This window comes from Elephantulus edwardii, unplaced genomic scaffold (assembly GCF_000299155.1).
Source record: "Elephantulus edwardii isolate Elephantulus edwardi_28Jun2011 unplaced genomic scaffold, EleEdw1.0 scaffold00003, whole genome shotgun sequence".
Taxonomy (NCBI): Eukaryota; Metazoa; Chordata; class Mammalia; order Macroscelidea; family Macroscelididae; genus Elephantulus; species Elephantulus edwardii.
In genome coordinates, this window is record NW_006399753.1 from 17,703,145 (window position 1) to 17,718,046 (window position 14,902).

A 14,902-nucleotide genomic window follows, 5' to 3' on the forward strand; every position below is an offset into this window, starting at 1 on the left:
CAGGAGAGGGCCAGGTTCAGAGCTATTGTATATATGGTTGCTAACGAGTTGCAGGCAACTCAATGGCACATAACAGTCATAGAGGGACCACTCCTTGGAAAAAGACATCAAAGGAAGAGAGGAGGATGCTCAATGAGACGTATTGACACAAGACATTACAAATAGGTTTGAGAATGTCAGTGACGGTAAAGATGGCGCTGGGTGGGGCAGGATTCAGATCTGTTGTTCATCGCTGTCTATGAGACGGCACCTAACAACAACAACACTTATAAGGCAGAGATAAAATAGAAGCAGGGTCAGAACATTTCAGAACCAGAAAACCATACACTACCTCGTTGGTGAACTCTACCCTAAGCCTTTCTATTCATTTGCTGTTTAGATTCGCAAGCGACTAATCTTGTCTGACAAAGGGCAGCTGGACTGGAAGAAGATGTATTTTAAACTTATCCGGTGTTATCCAAGGAAGGAGCAGTACGGGGACACCCTTCAACTCTGCAGACATTGCCACATCCTTTCCTGGAAGGTGTGTATGTGTCTCTGAGGAGGCTGCCTCCTGCCCTGCTGGCCACCAAGGCTTAAGATGCAGCACCAGATTCTTTCCCATAAATCTTTCTCATCGTCTCAACTCATCCAGAGGCTGAGAGACACTTTCGAACACCTGAATCTGTTTCTTATTACAAAATTCATTTCTACATGCAACTCATTGTTGCTGATGGCTAACTGTGCATCGGCCCTCAATTCATGGTGACCTGTTGTGGACCAGACCACTGTACCCATAAGGTTCTCAGTGCCTGATTTGGGGCAGTGAGCCTCCAGGCCTTTCATCCTAGCCTGTCTCAGTCTAGAAGCTCTACTGAAACTGTAGCATCGCAGCCACACTCGGGCTTCCACTGAGACATGGACAGTGGTTACACTTCAGGTGCGCTGGCCAGAAATCAAACCTCCCATATGGGAGGCAAAAATTCTTTTCCTCCAGTGCCTCGCCCACTCCCAGCTTCTTTTCCCATGTTCACAGGTGTGTATGCACACACACATAAACACACAAAGCTGTTTTGTTTTCCAGCCCTGCCACATTCTTGGCCCAGGAATGTTGTATTAACATTGGATAATGCCTTGGGGTGCTAAAAATCAGGGGACAGGGGAGTGGGTCTCTGAGAACTCAAACCTAACGTCTCTGTTCCTTTCCAGGGCACCGACCATCCATGCACGGCCAATAACCCTGAGAGCTGCTCCGTCTCGCTCTCACCCCAGGACTTTATCAACTTGTTCAAGTTCTGACTCCAGAAGGTTCCTTGCTGATTGGATAGTTGGAAGTCCGGAGTTCGGATGCTTCGTTTGTAAATAGTGTACATTTCTACAAAGCAAAGCCAAAACTACAGCTGTCAAATCAAATTCTGATTAAGAGCAGTCCTGGATGTTAGACCTGCCCCATAGGGTTCCAAGAAACCCTGTGCATCTTTACAGAAGCAGACTGTTGCATCTTTCTCCCCAGGAGTGGCTGGTGGGTTCGAACTGCTGACCTTTCAGTTAACAGCCAAGCTTAACCTTTGTGCCAGCAGGATTCTTCCATCCATTTCTACATTAGCTCAAAGCTCCTCAGATAGGTGGATGAGAAGACTTTGGAGGACAGAGATGAAGTTGCTGATTGATTGGACGACTAAATGTTTGAGAATATGGACTGCTCAGTAGAATTGGCATGGAAAAGCAGAAATACTGTAAATAAACTTTTTTTTTTCCCTAATGGTTAGCTAGCCAGACTATAAGGGCAGGCATTTTATTTCAGCAGTGAAAATGGAATTCTCTGTGTGTCCACTGAAAACTCCTTTATCATTTCCCTAGAGATGTGGAAGAAAGAAGCTAAACTCCAATACAGGACATAGAAAGCTTTGTTTACAATGTGAATATTTGTATATATTTTAAAAAGAAAAAGGAAAGACAAGAACTACAACTAGTATGGAAATTCCTGGGCTTTCGGTTCTGATTTTATGTTCGTTTTGAAAAAGCAAAACTAGCACCCCTGTTGTAAACCTGCCTGGCATTTAGGGCCTTATCTCAAAGATACCACACAATAGTCTACCTCGGAAAACACGCAGCGCTCTCTGTGACAAAGCACCTTGTCTAGTAGGCAGCGTCCGCTCTGCTTGTACGTTTCATCGCTATAAAAAGTGATTTAAAGTGGAAAGAGACGTTAGAAGCAATCCTCATAGAACTTGGCTTTTAGGGAAACAGGCCCCTCTTGGGAGTTCTCTCTTTCATAGAACAGCCCCAAAGCCATGACCTTTTCGTCTTCTGAGGAGCTCATCTGGGGAAACCAAGAGACAATTAAAGACAGTCCCAAAGACATCCTCGTTTCAGAAAAGAGAATTAGGGATCTGCAAAGCTGTGAAGACTTCCCTGTTCCCACTCCTCCTGCTTCTCTGAGCTCCTTAGGTATCTTCTGAAGTTGGTGCCTTTCAGCTCATGGGTTGGAAAGAACGTGCTTTTCTTTATGTCCAGCATCAAAATTTAGTCAACTTGAGTCAGGGCTTCTTTGGAAGGTGGTAAAATAAAGCCAGCAGCCCAGCCACACAGGGAGAGAAGGTTCCTGAGCTCCCTTGTGGGTTGGGTCGTTAAGTATCCCTCTGGGGACGTTGGGAGGGGACAGACTGAAATCTCCAAGCTAGTGAGGTAATTGTCAGGTATTTCTGGGAAGGTGAGGGATGGGTTTGTTTCTGTCTTTTTCACTTTTCATCGAGCACTGCTTTTCTACAACAATGTACATACTTTTGCAGTTGTTTTTTTTTTTTTTAAGTTGGAAGGTGGGGGGAAATAAATTGCCACCGTGCATGCCCTTCATAAACACTAGAAACAGAAATGGGATTTTTATCCTTTTCATGCTGGGAAACAGTGTGTCTAGACAGCTTGAACCTTGAAGATACGTGATCAAGAAGAGGAGGGGGATGGCAGAGCCCCTGCAAAGCAAGGGGCCAGTTCAGGATGCGGTCAGGATGATACTAGTTATCTTCACACCCTTGTGCTGTATCATGAACCGCCCAGGTCCCAGCATTCAGAGGCCACATGAATCCCAAGTCAGCTCGCTGGACTTGGTGATGTTAGTACCTAGGTCATTGGTGGTGTTCAATCTTCCTTTTTGCTGTCAGTCCTTTAGAAGAAAATGAAATGGAAATTAAGTTCTTTCTAATAAGATGCATAAAATATTAAGGATTTTGCCAGGTAGGGCTGCATTTTGGAGAGCCAGAACCCATCATGATAACTGGGGTTTGTTTTTCATGGGGTTTTTGTTTGCTGTGGGTTTTTTGGATTTTTTTTGTTTTGTTTTTTATTTGGGGGTTTTTGTCTCTGCAAGAGCCAACCTCACACTGAGAAAGCAGGACTGTGATGAGAAGCTAATTCCTCTCTGGTTCAGTCAGTTTTTCCCAAGCGTTCCCAGCTTCCTTACGGGAGTGTGTGGGGTGGAGTCAGGTCTGTCCTGGGTTCTGATGACACTGAGGGCATTTTTAGGCTTAGGCATTCATGCCTCCATGCCTCCCACCAACCATAAACCTCTGCCCCTTGTGCAGAGTTGGTGGAAGCCCCTAGCATCTTCAGGTTTGCAGTCCCTGAAATGTGCCTGGTATGGATGGTCAGATCAGAATTACCAGCAAATTGAGCTCTATGTTCAAGTACCCATGTGACAGCAGTTACCATCAAGTCAGTTCCGACTCGGGGACCCTGTGGGTTTCAGAGTAGAACTACCCTCTATAGGTTTTTATGACTGTGGCCTTTCAGAAGTAGATCACCAGGCCTTTCTTCCAAGGTGCCTTTGAGGGTTCTCAAACCACCAGCCTTTCAGGTGTTAGACAAATGCTTAACTGTTTTCACCACCCTAGTGATTCCCACTCCAAGTATAAGGGTTACAGGTTTCTAAAGCCTTTACCAGGATGGTGCCCAGCTGCTTTGGGGTCCGTGGAGGAGTTACAGGACACAGTAAAGGAAGAGGTTTAAGGGAAAAGGAAGCCAACATTGTGCTCCTCTTTGATTAGAGGGAGAAAATAAAGAAGGAAATGGCAGGTGGAGAAGGAGAGAGAAAGGACTAGACATGGAAAGTCTCTGTTGTTGTGGGTTGTGTGGGGACAACGGGAAGGTCCCCATCGACACAGCTGTGCTAGCACCACATGGTGTCTGGTAAACATGGCTAGAGCCTCACATAGTAGAATGACTAAAAGGGCAAAATTCCTGCCTCCTGGGCACTTGTCTCCAGAACTCTGCTGGCTAGTCCTCGGAGGACAGCCTGACCTAAAATACAGAAACCCCTGTCTGAGAGCCAGGGTCCACAAACCAGCAGTCATTCGTAGAGAAGAAAGACCCCCCATCTTCTCCTGTTCCAGACCTTAGAAATTAGAACTTGAAAGATTGTCAAAGTGAAGTAATTCAGACTTCCAGGGGAGGACAGAGTTCTGTCCAGGGCAGGCTGGGCAGATCCTCAGAGAACTTACAGTCTGATCGCCTCCAGGATTGTGAGCAGTGAACCTTGAGTCTCACTTCTTGAGAAAAAGGCATGGCCTTTGGGGAAAGAATAACATGAAGTTCAGGAATGCTCATTGTAAAGCCAGATCTTGGAACAAGGTGCAATGATAAAAAAACTGTCACAGTGTTGCTCACAATATTGAGGAGATGCATCAGATGAATAATGAGAAAAGTAGCAGAAGTGACAAGGTTTCTGCAGCAAGGCTTGAGCAAGATGGAGATTGTGATGATGGTGCAGGGTAGGGCAGGACTCTGATCTGTTGTTCATAGGGTCTCTAAGAGTTGGCAATAAGTTAGATGATAGAATAGATAGATGATAGATAGATAGATAGATAGATAGATAGATAGATAGATAATCTCCTGGTTCTACCCCTTCTTAGTTCACATTTGTTCAGTGATGATCAATTTTTAACTGACATGGCTTGGTGTCCAGAAGAGATCTTTTAGATGGACTGAGTCTACCCTGTAAAACTCAACACAAGAGTGGGCTCTATGAGAGAAGGGAGCTGGTGTGTGTCGTTACTGTCACAGTCTGCATCTTTGTGGATCCACAAACTGTATCCTGAGGAACTTGCTATAGCAGAAGCTCCTTGTTTCTGGTGTTTTTCATGTGGGAGAAGAAAAAGAACTTGGAATTTCACTTGTCTAAGCAAGTGGCATGATTTATAAGGAAGTAAATCACTTCCTGGGATGTTCCACAGTATATCGTTCTTAGTGACTCTCAATTATCATGTTTATTATATAATATGCACCTGAGTTTATATTTCTCTGCCAGGCTGTAGGGCAGTAATGCCTTGCTATACAAACAACCTCTTTCATGTGTGAATTTTTCTGACTGTACTTATAGGTGTGATTTTTTTTTTCCGAAACTAAACTGCATCATTATTTTATATGTCGACATCTGTTGGTTTGGGGTTTTGTGTGTTTTTTTAAATCTGCTTCCAAGTATCTGTGTCTGTGAACCATCTCTTCTGCCTGGATGCTGGCCTAAAATTCTATTAGTGTTTAAACAGACCTCAGAAACACTCTGAACCTCCAGGCAAGTGTAGAGAGGTGGCTCTCTAATAGGTCTTGGATCATTAGTGTCTTTTAACAAACAGGATCACAGTTCTTTTAAATGTAAGTTTTCAGTAGATGTTTTTATTCTCTCTTAAGGAGAGTAGACGCCATGATATTCTAAAGGACTTTCCTACCCTAGACTTTCCACCTGGAAGGAATGTTAGAGATGGAGCAATCTGACACACTGCTGTCTTTCAGCGTGAGCAAATGTATCTGGAATGCTTAGGGCCTTGCCTCGGCCCACCTGGTACTCGTGGCTAAGGGTTAACCTTGAGCATCCCCCAGCATGTTGCCATGGTGGAGACACGTGAAGCTTGGATGTGACTATCCACACACACCCCCACCCCAGAGGATTTATTGGATTTATTACTCGTATAATAAGACTTTCTGGGGAAAACCTGAATGTGATTCTTTACATTTTAATTACAGAGGTAACTCTGATAACAAGAAGGGTTGAGCAGCCAGCTTTGTTGAAACTGATGTTCTGGGTGCAGCCAGGCAGGTGTCTCCTCTCCCTGGAGGCTAAGAAGTACATCTCTTCCCCACTTTCTGGCTCCCCGTTCTCTGCAACCAGCCATGAGTACTAGTGAGCTTCCATGTCAGCGGATGTTCACTCTCAGCCAAACTGCCTTCACTTAGCAAAGGGGTATCGTTCCAGGAGGCAGCAAAGGGCAGAAGACCACACTATCCATGACTGTCCACTGGGCGTGTTTCAAAGTGTCCTTGAAGTCACTCAGCAAACAGCTGCTTGAAAGATCTCTCACAACCTCTGCCTTGTTCCCTCTGCCCAGAAACGCATGGCTTCTCAGAAACGATGAACCGCCGCCTTAAAACCCCGACTGTGAGACGCTACTTTTGGATAGAGTCTGAGTAGGGCTTTTTCTGTCTCTGAGCATTGCTGTGTTTGCTGAATTAGCGACGCACAAGTTCGTCAGACTTGGAGCAGTGACTGCTCTGCACGTGGGAACCTTGGCATTATTTTTTTCTTCTACAAAGTGTCAGTCACCCTGGCTAATGGTCTTACAGTTCGAGTCCTAACTTTAGACGCTTTTGTGTTCTTTTGTTAATGAAAAATAGTATAGGGAGTTGAACATTGTAACTAAAATTATAAAGGTAGACCAATTATATGCAACAATGTTTATTTAATATTGAGTGAGCTGAGTCCTTCTGTATAAATTATTTGCACACTTTTCTTGCATGATGAACTGATTTTTTTATATAGTTGTTTGTACCAGACTCTGGCATATTTTTGTAAAAACTTTTTGACACTGAACTCTTGCAATAAATGTGTTTCCGACAACATGCACAGGTGTGTTTTTATGTGTGACTTTTTATAAGATGACCTTTTTATACGTTCAAGTTGGCTTTTTATCACACTGGGTATGTTTAGTAGAATATATATTACTTCTTTCAGAAACTTGTTATCACTATTTGGAATTTTCCAGTAATGCATGGTGGCAGAAAACTTATTACTGGGTGTGAACCTGAGCTATGTAGCCTGTTGTTAAGGAGCATCAAGTCAGAACCGACCTATCACTGACCCTGTGGAAGATTTAAAGATGCCGTTAATAACATGGGAGGAGACTGCCCAGCTCTGTCCCATAGAGCAGCTGGTGAATATGAACTCTGTACCTGTGGGTTGTCAGTATAATTCCTTACCCACAAAGCCACCAGAGCTCTCTAAGTAGTGGTAAGGAATTTCCCTGTCAACCCAAAGGCATGTGGTTCAAATCCACCAGCTACTTCCTAGGAGAAAGTTGGGCAGTCAACTTCTGTGGAATTCACTGAAAATCCACTGGAGGGTCAACTTGAGGTATACAACAACAATAATACGTTCAATGTGTTTAAATGAGGGAACTCTTAATGCCGAGTGGAGAGATGTGCTGCCAATACAGAGGCAGATAGTTCGAATCCACCAGCTGCTCTTCTGGGGAAAACTGTACAATCTCCTTCCATGTGTTTTACAGCCTCTAAGAAACCAGCTGGAGGGTCAGCTATAAATCAGAGGATCCATAACAACAACATGCTTAAATAGGATGTCTCTGTATATTATTTGCACAGTATGATTATTGTTGTTGGGTGCAATCAGGTCAACAACAACTCAGCAACTCTTATAAACAATAACTGTGAACCCTGTCCTATCTTGAGCCGACCTCACCATCTCTGACACACCTTCCCCAGTGCCCCATACACTGTCAATCCATCTCATCCAGGGTCTTCCTCTCCGGCACTGATCCTCTACCCTTCCAAGCATGATGTCCTTCTCCAAGGACAGGGCCTTCCTGGCAATATTCCTAAAGTCTATGAGATGGAGTTTCAAACAGTTCCAAGAAGCAGTCCAGCTTCACCCTCTCCAGAAGAGAACTGTTCGTTCTCTTGGCAGTCCAAGAGAACTTATTTTTACTTATGTTTACTAATCGTGTCTAATACCACAACTCAAAGGAATCAGCCCTCCTCCTGTCATCCTTAATCATTGTCCCACTCTCAGATGCATAGCAAGAAAATGAGAAGACCATGGACTGGATCTGATACACCTTAGTCTTGAGGCTGGCATCATTGTTCTTTAGCACTCTTGAGAGGTCCTAGATGTAAGCTTTCTCTCAATGCTTTCAGGCCTCCTCTCCTAAAGGGCCATATTCATCAGCAATGTGTGCCAATAGATAACAGAAGAAAGAAGACAGCTGGCCAGAAGACATGTAGGCCCTACGGCCAGAAGAAGGGCCAGCCTAAGTAACATATAGCCACTGGATTAAATGACATGTTCCATTGATGAGAGATTATAAATACTCCTGCCCTGCCCTTTCATGGTACTGAGGCCATTTTCTGCCTCAGTCCACCTGTACAAACAGTGTGTTACTACACAACAACCTCCAGTGTTGCCTGTTGGCACGTTCTCTGGGTTTGAACTACTTGAGGGATTCATCTGGTGCTGAAACCCAGGATCATACCTTTCATTTGACAGCAGACCTTCCTAAAGCAAATCCTCTTTTGATTTCCTGACTGCTGATGCCAAGAATGCCGATTGTGGATCCAAGCAAAATGAAATTGTTAACAACTTAAAACTTTTCTCCATCTATCATGATGCTGCCCGCTGGCCTGGTGGTGAGAATCTTTGTTTTTCTGATGTTGAGATAGAATCCATGTTGATTAGGAAAGTAAATAATGAATGTTGAAGTCAGTAACCATTTATTCATACAGTTAGTCCAAAAGACTAGTGGAACATGAGAACCTCGATTACCATGAACCTGAGACTAGAGGAACTATGATGGCCAGCTACCACTACTGACTAAAAGGGGTCACAGCAGAAGAAATAGTCCAAACTATAGAACTCCAGACTGACTAGTTCCACAGAGACCAGTGTGATTCCTGAGACTGTGACCCTTAGTTTCCTTCAAGGCTGGAACAAAATGTACCCATTTGCTCAACTTGCAGCCAAATAGCTTATTATAGTTGTTGTTAGGTGCAGTCAACTGGATTACAACTCATAGTGGCCAGTGACCCTCTGAAAAATAGATCTGAACCTGGCCCTTTCCTGTACCATTCAAACAATAGACAGGCCTATGAGTTGAGCAGTAATACCAGGAAGACACTGCTCCTTAGAATAACCTACCATTTAAGGTCATCAAAAGGCAGCATTTAGGGAGCTGTGGTGGCCTGGTGGCAAGAAGCTGCACTGCAATCCCAGAAGTACGCAGTTCGAATCCACCAGAGGCTCTGCTGGAGAAGGAGGGGTAATCTTCTCCTGTACCAGTCAGATCTGATTTGACAGTACACACCAAAAAAAATAATAAAATAATTTTTTTAAAAAAAAGGCAGCATTTTTCCTAAGGACGGAGCCCAGAAGGCAATAGGGACAAGATGGAAGGGTTAATGAGAAAACAAAATTTGTGTGAAGGTTGAATGGAAAACGAATTTACTTAGTAAATTTTCCACTCAAATCACTATATCGTGAATATTTATTGAACAGCTACTATCTGTCAGTCCTTGTGGTTGCAGGGTCCCTGGGTGGCACAAATGGTTAAGTGTTCAATTACTAAAATAAGTTGGCCGTTTGAATTCCCCTAGAAGTGCCTCAGAATAAAGGCCTGGCTATCTTCCCAAAATGTCACTAAAGTCTTGGGGTCACCACAGGTTGGCATCATTAACTGGATGGCAATTGTTTTGGTTTCATTATGCAAGATCTGGGGTACAGAGTGATGAACAAAGCGCACACAATTTAGATTCCATTCTGGTGGCCTAATGGCAAGAAGGTGCACTGAAGTCTCAAAGGCAAGCAGTTTGAGGTCAGCAGCTGCTCCACAGGATAGGCAATCTCCTCCTGTGCAAATAACTCCCTCAGAAAATCTGCTGAAGGGTCAGGGGTGAGTTGCTTCCAACTGGATGGTACACAACGGTATACAACAACAACAAAGAAGACCAAAAATTAAGTAGGAGAAATATTTTTAATTTGTATTCAGTACTATGAATGGTCTAAAAGAGCGGAGATGCTGAGTAGTAAGGGGGACTTCCTTCAGATAGGCTGGGTGTTGGAGAAAGTCATGTTTAAACTGAGACCTGAAAGGTGAGACCGAATCAGCCTCAAAAGAGGGACAGAGGGAGCCTTCCAGGAAAAGGAAACAGAAGGAAGAACTCTGTGCAAGGTTCAAATCACAGTCACGCCACTTCTCTGTCACCTTACTTAATCCCTGCCACCCTAATATGGTCATGGTAATTGTTAGGATAAGAGAACAAAGGAAATACAGTGATGGAGGTCTCAGGGAGAAACTGAGTGGAATCCAAGCAGATGCCAACGATTGACTCTTCCGACAATGACCAATAAAGTTCTACCAAAGGCCTATCGCTACAAAAAGCAAAAATGTCCTAATGACTATATTTTTGTTGTGTACCATCGAGTCAGAATGGACCATAGTTGACCCTTAGATGGGTTTTCAGAGGTAATAAGTTGCACAGGAGATTACCCATCTTTCTCCCACAGAGAAGGTGGAGGACTCAAACCACATACCTTTGGGATTACAACTCTGGTTTTTACCATTAGGCCACCAGAGTTCCTTAATATAAACAGAAGACAAAGAAAAAAGGGGATGTTAGTTCTCTCTCACCTCTCTCTCTCTCTTTCTCACAGACCCACCCTCCTCTATTAAGAGTGTATCTTTCTTACATGATAAAGTTTACTATAATGAGGGTGAATGAAGAGCAAAGGCAGATGTGGAGCTTCTAGCTGATGCATGTTAAAAGCTCTCAGAAAACTCAAACGTTCTGCTATGGAGTCAGAACTGACTCACAGCGAACCCTCTAGCTAGTTTCCAAGGCAGTAAACTGCACAGGAGGAGATGCCCATCTTTATCTTTTGGAGTCGATGATGGATTTGAACTGCCAGAGGAGCGCAGCATTTGGATTAGCAGTGCTATCCCCTAGACCACACCACCAGGGCTCCCAACAACTTAGTAACCCTTAGTAACCCTAACTCTTCCTTGTGGAAGAGCTGCTAACTGAAAGGTTTGAATCCCAGCAGAATGGAAGAAAGGCGAACAGTTTCCTCTCATTAAGATTTGTTGTTGTTGAGGAGACTAGAGCGAGGGCTGCATGGTGGAGGGGACCTGGGGGAGGGTTTGTAAAACAATGAAAGAATCTTTTCTTTTACTTTTCCATAATTTTTGGACTCATGTACTTATAACTTGTTAGTCAAATATGTGTCTTCTAGGTTGCAACACCCCCATGATACATCTTGAAGGATATGTACATGTACAGCCAAGCACAATCAATAAGAGTGCATCCGAATTCCAAAATCAATCTCCATAATAGTCTATGTGTTTCCTACTGCCAAAGGGGCCCTTTAGAGTAGTGAGAGAAGATCTTCACCCTGAAACCCACAGCGTCCCTTTTCAGCAGGAAGTAGCTAAGAGAATACGCCGTCCCCTTTTCCTTATGACTCAGGGTGAAGTTTCTCTCAGGGAGGAGTGATAGGGAATGGCAAAGGATACACTGACAAAGAAGATTAATCAGAACTGGCTTTGACAAGCACTGTGGCATTTGGACAAGAACAAACTGGGAGGAGGGTAGAGAGAATAGTGCAACAATGAATGAGTGGAAGCCCAAAATCTCTGTAAATGTTTATGAAAATTAATAAAATATAATTATAGAAAAAAAAAAGATTTGTTGTTGTTGTTTGCCATCAAGTTGAGTACAATTCATAACAACCCTATGAACAAAAGAACTGAACCTAGTCCTGTCCTGTGCCATCCTCACACTTCCTGACACACAAGAACCCATTGAAGCAGTCACCTTATCAATCCAACCGGTAGAGGGTCCTCTTCTCCTTCACTGACCATCCATCCTTCCCAGCATCATGTCCCTTTCCAAGGAATAGCACCTACTAGCAATATGTCCAAAGTATGTTAGGCAAAGCCTCATAGTTCTTGCCTCCAAAGAGCACTCTAGCTGCACACTCTCCAAGACACATCTATTTGTTTTCTTGGCCGTCAGTGGCATGTTCAGTGCTCTTCTCCAGCACCACAGCTCAAAGGCATTAATTATTTTACTGTCATCCTTATTCATTGTCCAGGTCTCAGATGCATAGCTAGTAACCTGAAAGACCATGGCCTGAATCAGATGCACCTTAGTCCTCAAACTGACATCACTACTCCTGAATAATTTGGAAAGGTCCCTAAGTGAGATTTTCCCAGTGCAATGCATCCCCTTATTTCCTGACTGCTCGTACCACAGGTGTTAATTGTGGATCCAAGCAAGATAAAGCTGTTGACAGTTTCAATCACCTCTCCATCCATCATAACACTGCCTATCGGTCCAGTGGGCCAATAAAGATTGTGCTGGAACATCGAGAAGCCAAATCTAAAGGAAAACATGTCAGAGTGAAAGAGCTGAACAGACAGCTTCAAAGGCAGCTCAGGAAGACAAAGCATTATAATGGAATGTGCAGAGAGCTGGAATTAGAGAGAAAAAAGGGATGAACTCGCTCTGCATTTTTCAAGCTGAAAGAACTGAAAAATAAATTTAAGCCTCGTGTCGCAATGTTGAAAGATGTACGCAATATATTGACCGACCCAGGAAGCATCAAAAGAAGATGGAGAGACTGCACAGAGTCACTGTACCAGAAAGAATGGACTGACACTGAAAAATTTCAGGAAGTACCATATGAACAGGAGCCAAGGGTAATGAAAGAAGAAGTGGAGGCTGCTTTGAAGGGATTGGCAAAAAAATAAAGCCCCAGGAATCGATGGGATACCAATTGACTTGTTTCAGATACAGCCTTGTATGCATTAAGATTTACAGCCGGATATCCAGTGGAGGACAACCGTGAGTTGGAATCAACTTAACGGCAATGATGGTGCGCTGATGGCTAATGGCAAAGCCTCTCTAGGAGTTCAAGTCCACTATCAGCTCTGCAGGAGAAGATGGGCATTTTCCTCTATGTGATTTACAATCTCACAAACTTGTTTGTGAGTCAGCTATGAGTCAATTCTAACTCAATGACAATGAATTTGAGTTTTGACGTTTTTCTTATGCCAGTTAGTTAAATGTTAATTATTATTCTTATTCTCTCCTATGGACTGAATTGTGCCTCTCAAAAGGATACATTGTAAATCCTAACTCCAGAACTGTGGTAAAAAATCTGATCTGATAATTGGTTTCCTTTGTCACACTAATTAGCCTTATTACTGTAGGGTAAATCAATCTCTTTTGAGACATAAAAAGAGTGGGTTAGGCCAAGAGAAGCAAACAGCTGGGGGAGCAGAGATGCCAAACCACATGAAGACCTCCCAGTAACAAAGCTGAAGAGACGTCCCTCCCGTAGAGCTGAGAGGGAATGCTTTCCTCAAGAGCTAGCCTTCCTTTCTAAACTGTGAAGGCTCAAGTTGTCAGCAATTTCATTTTACTTGGATCCACACTCAACATTCCTGCTAACAGTAGTCAAGAAATCAAAAGGCATGTTGCATTGGAAAATCTGCTGTCAAGGATCTCTGCAGAGTGCTAAGGAGTAAGGATGTCATTTTAAAGACTAGGGTGCACCTGATCCAACCCATGATATTTTCAATTACTTCCTATGCATTTGGAAGTTGGGCAATCAACAAGGATGACAACAAGGAAGAGGAATCTATGCCTCTGAGTTGTAATGTTGGAGAAGAGAAGGAAGTGCAAGCTTAGGGACAAGGAGGGTGACACTTTGTCTCACATACTTTGGGCACGTTGTCAGGATGGGTCAGTCCTTGGAAAATGACACCATGCTGGGAAAGGTGGAGGGTCAGAGAAAGAAGGAAGGTCCTCACAAGAGAGATGAACACAGAGACTGGAACAACGGGCTTGAGCATATCAGAAACGGTGGGCGTGGCTCAGTACAAGCCAGAGTTAAGATCTGCTGTTCTTGGGCTCACGATGAGTTGAAATCGGTCCAGAGCCCCTGACAACAAGCTGTGAGGAGCCCTGGTGGCATAGTCCACCGTCAGCTGCGCTGTTAACCCAAAGCTGACACCTCTCTGGAGGTTCAAGTCCTCTCCGAAGAAAGATGGTATCTCCTTCCGTGTAATTTACAGCCTCCAAAACCCTGCTGGAGGGTCAGCTGAGTCAATTTCAACTCAATGAGTTAATTTCGACTCAAGAACAATACTTTTGACCTATTTTTTTGAATCTGTGAGAAAATAAACATGGGTTAAAACCACCCATTCATAGGTAAGGTCCCATCTGTGATGCAAGGGAACACTCATCCAGGAGGCAGAAAGCAGACCCGGAAATGACACAGGGAAGCAGGAAATGCAAAAGCCCTTAGTCATCTCAACATTCAAAGAAAAGCTGCTACCAGTTTATCTTTGCGTCATCAAGCATCAGGGTTAAAGATTCATTCCATTCACCAAGACCTTGGCAGATACACCCAAGGGTGCTTCAGAGACTATACATGTCAGGCAAAGCCCCTGCCCCTCAGGTGTTTGTAGAAGCTGTGAAAGCTTGAGGCTCTGTTTTTGCAAGTCTCAAAGGTTTCCCGCCTTTTTCTATTGCTCTCTGGTAGAGATCCTGGGTGTAAATGCAGCAGAGACTGGGAGGACCTGGTAGAGATCCTGGGTGTAAATGCAGCGGAGACCGTGAGGACGGCGTAGGAGCAGGAAGGGGTTGTTCTGTTGTGCACAGGGCACTGATGAACCAGAGCTCACTCAACATCTCCTAACAGCACTCACCCTCCAAAAGCCCCACCCACCTCACAAACATGCAAAGTGCTCCTTCTCCCTGTTATCAACTTGGAAAACAAACCAAGCCATTTTATTATTTGCATGTTTATGCACAGGCATGTACATACACTATTTGCACAGGATATGGTTACAATTCACTT

The 14,902-nt window shown here is 43.8% G+C and overlaps 1 protein-coding gene across 3 annotated transcripts in view; it reads left to right on the plus strand.

Moving 5' to 3' along the window:
- Positions 1-1,354, plus strand: part of FBXO32 (F-box protein 32) — a 34,212-nt gene extending 32,858 nt beyond the window's left edge. For 2 of the 3 annotated variants that reach the window (XM_006879311.1, XM_006879310.1), the window contains 2 exons: positions 380-523; positions 1,189-1,278. In XM_006879311.1, coding sequence (XP_006879373.1) covers positions 380-523; positions 1,189-1,278 — 234 coding nt within the window. Of the gene's footprint in view, positions 1-379; positions 524-1,188 lie in introns of all 3 variants that reach the window. The other variant, XM_006879309.1, reaches the window with a different exon arrangement.
- The last annotated feature ends 13,548 nt before the right edge of the window (positions 1,355-14,902 follow it).